General features: G+C 40.9%; 1 protein-coding gene across 1 annotated transcript in view; it reads left to right on the forward strand.

The window, feature by feature from the left end:
- bnc2 (basonuclin zinc finger protein 2) overlaps positions 1–9,298 on the forward strand; it is a 52,219-nt gene extending 42,921 nt beyond the window's left edge. The window contains exons 3-5 of the mRNA XM_030743808.1: positions 5,629–5,731; positions 7,656–7,891; positions 9,161–9,298. Of these exons, the coding sequence (XP_030599668.1) occupies positions 5,629–5,731; positions 7,656–7,891; positions 9,161–9,298 (477 nt within the window). The remainder of the gene's footprint in view (positions 1–5,628; positions 5,732–7,655; positions 7,892–9,160) is intronic.
- Positions 9,299–9,782: the final 484 nt, after the last annotated feature.

The following is a 9,782-nucleotide window of genomic DNA, read 5'->3' on the forward strand; positions in this document are numbered from 1 at the left end:
CATGAATACACGAAAACACATGCTTCTCTTCTCCTTCTGTAATCCACCGGGGACTCACGCCCCATTTGGTTCCTATTAGCATAGTTCTGGTCCCTCTGCCCCGTGTCAAAGCCCAGACGCACAGCTGCACAAAGGACAGGGACCTCTGGCTCTGTGACTGCCAGCCGCTGGGCTCAAAACCAGAGCTGACACAGAGGATGAGCCTTACACTGTGGGGATTTCTGTGGAAAACACTCTCTATCCTGTGAACTACAGTTTAGTATAAGTGTTTGAAACTGAAGCTAATGCACAAGTGATTAATTATTGTTTACTTTTTACCACTTTGTAAAGCAAGAACACTCTGTTTCAAGTCAAATCCAATGTACAAAATCAAACAAGCAAAGATTAGCCCTGGCACGAGGCATTTGCTCCCCTGTATTTTGTGGCATGCTGCATCTGACTACAAAGACTTTCTTTATTCGGCGTGCTTTATTTGTCACCTGTTTCCAATATGGACATTGTGAAGTCCCGATCTATCTGGCGGAGTTAGGGCCCATTTTATGACACGCAAAGCTGCTGTGCCTCTTTTCCTACACATGTTGGCTGCACATTTCTGGCAGGAAATTGACAGCATTTCAGCAGCTAACTCATGGATGAGATAATATCTTGTGGGTGGAAGAGAGGACAAGATGCTCCCAGTGTTTTACAGTGACCCTAAGCAGAGACAAATTTAAATCTCAAGCTGCTGCTGCAAAGACTTACACACATGCACACATGATGCGCAAGTACGCACAGGGTTTTCATTTAAATCTCGGCTTTGCTTAACTCACCAAACAAGAAATGTGGTCTGTGGCTGCGTGTTGAACATGATAAAGGTTTCAATTAAAGTAGGACGAACAATACCCGCCTAGCATCCAGCAGCTGTCTGTGCTGGCCTCGTTGTGCGAAGTCTAGAGAGGATATAGAGAGGCTGAAACAGGCTAGGCAACTGGTGTTTTAGTGTGTTATTTTTATTTATTTATTTTTTGGTGGCATATAGTTACAATGTCAACCTTCAAATATGACAGGGTAGGAAGACAGTTGTAGAGGATATTAGTTTAGGATCACCCTCAGTTCTTTAGTTTCATAGGACCAAATGAGTGCCTTTGTCGACTCTACATATGTTGCTCGGTTTAGTGTTGGACTGATTATCTAAACTAAGTCCAAAATGAAGCCATCTTGTTCAGCAGCTCCCCTTTCCTGCAGTTCTTCAGTCCAGCTGTCCCACTAACAGCCTTTTAATTGAGAGTCCTCCCCAGTCTGATGCTGGCCATTGCCGACTGTCAGTGTTTATACAATTGGGCTGGGACAGGGACTGTGAGCCAAGCAAAACATCCATGAAACATCAAGCCTCGAGCTAAACAAAACCCAGCAGTGAGAGACACACACTTGAGCCAGATAGGGGCTGAAAATGATACATTTTGATTGCAACTAGGTTAAGTTGTTGACCAGAGCGGTAACACGACAGCTGGGAGAGAGTGTTGACTGTTGTTTCGGGTTCAATTTGCTGCAGCGTTGTCGAATTTTCTTCGCTTTACTGTTTAGTTGCTACGTTTTCTTGTGATTTATGAAGCCTAACACATACTCCTCTGTCCTTTTGCTCACCGTCGTCATCTTTAGTTGCGAGCCAAAGAGGAAACCCTGGCGAGACACTAGCACAGTGACTAATGTTGTGTATCTGGCCGGGCCTCAGATAACACAGCCTCCTCCCCCGGCCTGCTGTGACAAATATATGCGAGTGTAGCGGTGGGATCTGCGCCCAATCTTGTCCCTGACCCAGCCCGGGCCAGACACAGGTTAAAACACGGTCAAATACAACTCCGATCCACACGAGCAGAGTTTTGAGTATGTGAGTATCACAAGAAGCCTGATGATTTTATCTTTCTTGTTTCCTCTGACAAGCCATGCGCGCAGACCAACTCACATCTTGATCTTGTTTTTGATGGCCATCTTTGACACATCCGTCTGCTGCCTCTCTCTCTAATCTTTTATCTCATTGTGCACGATCAGCTTTGATGCAGTCATGACAAACACTTCCCCTGTTGCTCTTCTCTTACATGTTCCAAACTGAACGCATAACAATGCACAAATTAATACCAAGAAATAACAGGCACCGTCCGTCCCCTCCCTTCCCTTTTCTCCCATCACTGCCTCCTGAGTTGAGGGGGCTTGCTGCTTTAATGCTTCTTAATGCTGTTGTCTGCTTAATGGGCCAGATATGAGAGGTGCTGCTAGCCAGCGTAATAAGTCAGTGATTAGAGGGCGCCTTGTCACAGCAGCAGCCCTGCAGACAGTGGCACGCTCTAATTGCCGTATTAGACGCCCCTTAACTATCTTGTCAGCTGTCAGACCCCAACTCGTAAACAGCAGAGGTGCATTTGATATTTCCATTTGTTTGTTTCCATCTTCTGCTGTTACCGCTGCCGCACAGAGAGGTAATTAGAAAAAGGCCCGTGCTGTGTGACATCACTGTGCTAAATTTGGCTGCTCTAAATTAGATTTTGTGAGGAGAGTTACGTACTGTATACAGGAAACTCTTCTGTGGCAAAGAAGAATAAGCTAATGCACAATTCACATATAAAAAAAAAAGTACATAACAGAGCCAAAACTGTGAAATGATCTGCTCGATTTTGCTTATAAAATAGTCAAGCATATTCAAAATATTGAAGTTGTTACTGTGTAAAGTATTGCTTATTTTATCTGTACAGTCTACTAAAAGCAATAATTCAAACTTCAAAAGCTAAAACCTGTGAATTTCCTTCATTTTCTTTTCTCGTAAAATGATTCAATCAATCATCAAGGCTGTTGCTTATTAAGTCGCCATTGATCAAATTCTTTTAGTTCTGAATTGGTTGGGTTTGACTTTTATAGTAAGAGAGCACTTCATTAGCACTTTTCTTCACTTTAAAATGTTGGTTTAATGCCACCCATAATATCACCTTTAACCACAGATTTAGGTATTTTACAAGTCCTGTAGACTAGGTGGCTCAATAGTGTAGCGGTTTGCACATTCACCTAACACAAAGAAGGTCCTGGGAGAAGGCACGGATCCCTTTGGGGTTGTGCCAGGCATCCGGCATAAAAAGTCTATCAAATCAAACACGTGGAGATGCCCGCTGTGTCAACCCCTTGTGAATAAGGGAGCAGCTGAAAGTAGCATTAGCAGTAGGCTAGGTCGCAGGTAAGTTACATTTTGACAACACAGGAATTTGATTTGGAAGGTTTTTAAAAAAAAAAAAAAAAAAAAAAGCATTAATGTCTCCAGGAGCACAGATGTTACATTAAACGCGCTGTAGCTGAAGAAATAAATTTTATGAAAAAGGAAAACAATTTAAGAATTTCAACTTTTTTTGTGTGTCTGTCTTGTCTCTGAAAGGTCATGCATTTGACCCTAACTACCTCTGAATGTTTATGAGCTCCCGTGTCTGGTTAGCATGTATCCTTGAGGAAAGGCACACTGAACTCATTTAATGCTCGCTGCTCTGGATTAGAACGTCAGCTCGGTGCTTAACTTGCGCTTTAACTGACACATGGCGTGTAATCCTCTCACACTGTGAGGATTGCCATCCCTGCACCTGGAGAGCTTAAAAATGGTGTGAAGTCAAATAATCTCTGTCTCCTGTCTCATTTGGTGTCAAACTGTGAGGTGACATGGTTAGAAGTGGTGTAATTTTGTGTTTAATCTTGGATTAGCCCGTGTTCATTTTGACACCTCCAGCAACTAATCTGGTTTACAACACCTTAGGGCAAGCAAGATTTTATGGTCCCTTAGTTGATTGTGAGTGAGGCGAGTTTTATATCTTGAATTGCAGGATATTGGTCTAATCCGCAGACGAGGTAAATGTTACTTTCACGCAGCAAAGAGCAGAAGCATTCTGTCTTTGCGGCCAGTGCACTGACCTCAGCTGTGCGCTGCGAAGGCTGAGCTGTGTCTCTAATCCTCTTCTATCTCAAAGCGTAGATTGTTTCTGATATTGTGAAATATAGGTTGCAGGCGCAGACATGGACTCCAACCTACGACCCTTCGTTTGCACGACTGTGTCGCAGAACTGTCCCAACATTACCTTGTAAAAATTACAGTGAGACAGGCTCCGATAACACATTCAGCACAGACAGTAAATTCATAAAGTTTAGTGTGCTGATAAGTAAAGCTTGGTGTATGAACAAGCAGTTATTTTATATTGCCTTCCTCTTTTTTTTTTTTCTTTTTTTTTTTGTCTCTGACAGACACCCACAGGTATGTCTACATTTTAATCTGACAAGTTAAAGTCTGACAACAACTGCATCATTTGAAATTCCCAGTACGCAGGAACACACGGCAGTCCCTTTGTACCCTCCAAACATGAAATATTTTCTTTGTAATACTTTTAATTACAGATTTTTCTTTTTTCTTTTTTTTTTTACTCTAAAGAATGAACACAAGAAAAAATGTCTTTGGCATTTCAGCACAGACTCGCTGCAGCACTGAATATAAAATATTTTATCCTCTTTAAATTAACTTGTAAACTCTGCAAACATGAACTGTGCAGAATCTGTGGGGAAGGGAGAAGATTTTTGACACCAGAAGCTTTCTGGTCTCCACTTGTAGTATATACTATAGACTGATCATGATCATTATTATTATTGTTTGTTTGTTTTTTATGCATCACCATCATAAACAGTGACTGGCTAATGGGTTAGGAAGTCATAGTTCAAATTTTCCCAAGAGCCCAAGTCAAACTTGTGCACAGCAGCCAATATTGCATTAAGTTAAGAAATACACATTTGATTAAAAACATAGAAAACTTTGGATTTTTTTTTTTTTTTCCATAAGCATTTTTGTTGCCCTGATCCTCCTACAGATTCCCTTCAGACAGTTTAGGTTGGTGTTCTTTATTCATCATTTCATCTGGATAATGTAAAAAAATCTGACAAGCACAAGGCTGCCAATTCTTATTAAAGATTCATATTTCTAATTTCTTTTTTGTCTCCTCACTCTCCGTTTCCTCTCTTCTTGCTTCTCCGTATCAGTGTGACATTTACGGCTTGCAGCTGCTGCGCTCTTCTGGGTGATGAAGCTGTATTCATTTGTACAGATTTCTTTGTAAACTATACACTTTTTATATACCGAACAGTCTTTTCAATTGTTTGAGCAATCAGACACATCTTACAGTATCAAGCGAAGGCCTTTAAAATTTACCAGAATGTGTTATTATTATTTTATTTTTTTTTTTATGAAGAGGTTAAGCCTCAGCAGACAGTGTGTTGAGTCGGCCTTGTCAAGTCTGGACACTTAACCTTTCTCTACTAAAAGCTTTCTGGGGTCAGACTAAGTGCAGCTTAAGTGTTGAGTAACGGAGGCTCAGTCAAAACAAGTTACATTTCTGTGTTTTCAGGAAGCAAAGTCCTTTGTTGGGTCATGTTGGAAACGTAGGGGCTGGGGTGACGGGATGATGAGCTTCAGGTTTTTTGCTGTCCTGCAGCCGTCTTTTTAATATTCTGTGTGCTTTTTTATTTTTGTTCATGGCCGTTAGCTGAAAGCTGCTCTCTGTAAGTCCTGCTTCATTATCGCTCCTTTTTACCCAAACTGTAATTGACTCGGATTTCTTTTTATCTTCTGTGTTTCTACAGGCCATTCGCTGCACACTGGTGAACTGCACGTGTGAGTGTTTCCAGCCAGGGAAGATTCACCTACGAACATGTGACCAGTGCAAACATGGCTGGGTAGCTCATGGTGAGAAAATAACATCATTAGGGTTGCTTCTGTGTCTTGCGAAATCAGTTTTTGATCTAATGAATAGAATCATACTTTAAGATCTTTATAAAACGACCTTATCCTGCTCTAGATTACCTACACAGCTGGATTCTTTATATAGAAGTTATCATAGTACAACCAATATGATGTAATTCCTCCATCCATTTTCTGTTTACTGCAGTCTTTCTGTAGTTGCAAATATACTAAAATCTTTTTTTTTTTTTGTTAATTTCCCACCGTAAAAGTAACTTTGCTGCTCTTGTTTGCTTCTGTGTTTTTCTATTGCTTTCAAAGTCTTGTTTTTTGCATCTTAGATCAAAAAAATAAAGAAAAAACTACAACCACAAGAGAGATAGAGAAGCAAGAGACCACACCTTATGAGTTTTTCAAGCGGGTAAAAGAAAAAAGGGAGAGGAGGCAAGAAAGTACAAAGAGAAGGAGGGGGGGGGGAGAGATAAAAGAAAACACCTGTTTGGCTCGCGTCCGCAGAAGCGCAGGCCACGGGCCCTTCAGCAGATCGCACAGGACCCCATTGACTATTTTTTAATCTCTCCCTCTGAACTGTCAAGCACCCATCTCTCCTCTCCCCCACTTTTCATTTCATGTCGGCATTGGCAGGGACTCTGACAAGTAGTTCTTCATTTTTTATTATGTTCGTGTCTGGCTGTGCTGTGTTGTCAGGCAAAGCCCTCGTCAGCAGGAAAAAAACCCCAAAAAACGTCCCAGGATCAGAGAGAGACCCAACCAGGTGTCACCCAGACAGGCAGGAAAAGAAGGGAGGGAGAAAGGGGGAGAGAAATGTATGAAGTAAGGAAAGAGAGAGGGACTGAGAAAGAGGGGAAGAGATAAAGAGTTCACCAGGTGTCACCCAGACAGGGAGCTGGAAGAGGTGACTGAGGCTGCGACAGTGGGAGCATTGATAAACCTATACTGTAACTCGCACTGATTTTTAACCTTTATGAGCTGCAGTGACAGAGAGGAACCCTTTGCCTTTGGGGTATTGTAGGTTACTGGTGAAATTTGCTGGGGTTGCATGTAGACTCAGAGCTTCTCACCATGTTTTTTTGTTTAAATATAGATGTAATGTATGTTTTTCTTTGCATACATTAGAATGTAGATATATTATTATTATTATTATTTAATACCAACATTCATGTAGCCTGCTATTTTCTGTAATATGTCAAAAAATCAGCATATAATGTCAATTTAAAATGTTATTTGGAAGACTTTTAGATTTTAAATGAACATTTATGAATATACATATTTAAAGAAACAGAATACCCTCTAACTTAATTAGGTCCCTCTCACTTCTTATTGTCTTTAAATGTCCAACACTGTAAAGGCAGAAAAAGTGAGGGAATTTCAACTCAAGCCAGCAAAGACTTGAAATGCTATATTGCCACTTTAGCCCCTATGATATGAGCCCAAACCATTTAGCCATGTCACTTTGACTCCTTCACTTCTGACTCCAGGCTTTCATCATGCTGTACATAAAGCCTTTGAAATTATTTGATTATAATAAATAAGTTGGTAAATAAATAAGCCAAAAGGTGTTAAGGTTAAAGGTGAAACCTGGTGGAGCTGGGGCCGACATCAAGACAAAAGAGGCAAATAAAAATAAAAGGTGCAAGGGCAGCGTAAATGTGAAAGAGCCAGACATTATAGATTAAATGGAAAGAATGGCAGATAATAACATTAATGCCATTGCTTTTATCTGATAGACATGTTATTATCAGCTAGTGCTGACTAGGCAGTAGCCTAAGAGGAAAGATTTGAGATGAGAGAGAAACTTGATAGTCATTAACTGTGCATGTGTGTGTGTGTGTGTGTGTGTGTGTGTGTGTGCGTGCGTGCGTATGTGTATATTTTCTTCCTCCCCCGCACCACTGGGTCACTCATGCAGCTCTGGACAAACTCAGCACCCAGCATCTTTACCACCCGACCCAGGTGGAGATCGTTCAGTCCAATGTAGTGTTTGACATCAGCAGCCTGATGCTGTACGGCACCCAGGCGGTACCTGTCCGGCTCAAGATACTTCTCGACCGCCTTTTCTCCGTGCTCAAGCAGGAGGAGGTGCTGCACATCCTGCATGGCCTGGGCTGGACCCTCCGAGACTATGTTAGGGGCTATATACTGCAGGTCAGTAACCAGCACATATGCTACAGTACCACGCACACAAAGCATCAAATGGATTTAGTGTAAAGTCCCACTATTAACTGCATTTACTCTCCTCTTACACACAAATTTGCCCTTGAAAAACGTTTCTATTTGCCTACAATTTTCTGTAATTTTTTTTTTTTTTTAAGTGGCTGTTATTCCTGTGGTGATCATCATCATCAGTTCCAAATCTATCTAAAATTTTCTTTGGCATTGCAGTTATTTTCAAATTTACTGAACAAAAGCGCAGCTTTGACAGTCTCAGCCACTTCAGCCCCATTGTCCGTCCATTTTCTTCCCATTTTCCCTGCTGTTACTTCGATTTCAGTGTGCCCCCTTTTCCTGTTCTGTCAACACTATGCCCCTCTTCTGGAAAAAATGGAAGGCATTTTTGGCAAAAAAAAAAAAGTGGAGAAAAATGTCACGCCATCAAGCTATAAAACCACTGTAGCACGTTTCCTCTCCCTATCCATCCCTGCCCTCACCCTCCCCTCCCATATAATTGCAGTCAGACACATTTCTCAATCAAAGGTACAGAGGTTTTGGTGTTGAAACCCAAACCAAAGTGTTCCTGAATGAATTAGTTAAGAGCAAGTGAACATGTGCATGTGGTTAGTTGTGCGTGTGCGTATGTGTGCACATGCATATATAGTTTGGTCTTCCAAGAGTGTAAGTGGAACAGCATGATGAGGACAAGGTGGTTTGTATATGGAAACAGCCTCTGTGTGTAAAGCGCTCACCAGTTCAGTTAGTTCCTTTTAAAAGAACACACACAAATACACATCCAGCAGTTTATTTATAATCTGCGCATTATTATAAGAACAGGGCCTGGAAATATAATAATAATAAAACTATTTTTCATTAAAAAAAAAACTTTCTTATTAACTGTCTTATTTAATACAAATTACAATACCAGTACCTTAATTCTTTCATTTTTTTTTTTTAAGTAAGTCAGTTGTCATTTATTCGGGGAAATAAGCCTATTAAACACTATAAAAAGAAAGCATGAAAATGCCACTTTTGAGGAGGAAAAAAAAAAAAGATTGATTTTTGTGAATAACTGTGGTTAAGTGTCAGTCACCAGCTGTATCAGCTTAAAAATCCCCTCACACATTTTCGTCATTCAAACCTAATATTTTCCCTCATAAACCTGACTAAATGCGCTAAGTCTACAGTGTGAGAAAGCCTTGCATTGAGCAACCACTGGAGTACTGGTGCTTCCCATAGTTGCAGCCTCTGTGTTTTGATCAGCTGGTTCTAATAGTCAGCTGGTGGGAGCACTGTTGCTCAACTGCTCAGCCTCATGTCACGCTACTGACTAAATCCTCTAGATCTCCTCAGAAGGGCTTCAAAGGGGCCGCGGCCACAGAGAAGCAGCCAGTCACTTAAGGACAGTAAGTAGTCATTGTACGGCCCTATTAGCCTGTAAGTAGCTATGAAATTCAATCATCTTCCCCGAGCCTCCCGGCGACGCCTTATGTCAGGGGCGTGTTTCCCACCACTGCATCGCGCTAAATGAGAGATAAAATGAGAAGAACTTTATTGCAGATGATAGATAATAAGTTGTCTTTTTTATACTCATGTCAGGGGACATTATTTGATGATAATTTACTTTACCGTAATCGTAGCAGTCTGGCTTTCAAAGGATTGCCTGCACTGATTTAGGATTGGAAAGAGTTTAGGCCACAGGAGTAATGATATTAATTTCTATTTCAATAAGATATGATTATAAATTGCTGTCATTACTAAGCAGATGCATTCACTATTTCGGAACTAGTATGATCTAATGAAGCCTCTTGTTAATGGCTGTTTGTATTTAAACACACTTCTCCCCTTATTTATTCTGCCTTTCTTTTTCTCTAGTAATAACTAA

Source organism: Archocentrus centrarchus, chromosome 1, assembly GCF_007364275.1.
Source record: "Archocentrus centrarchus isolate MPI-CPG fArcCen1 chromosome 1, fArcCen1, whole genome shotgun sequence".
Lineage (NCBI taxonomy): Eukaryota > Metazoa > Chordata > Actinopteri > Cichliformes > Cichlidae > Archocentrus > Archocentrus centrarchus.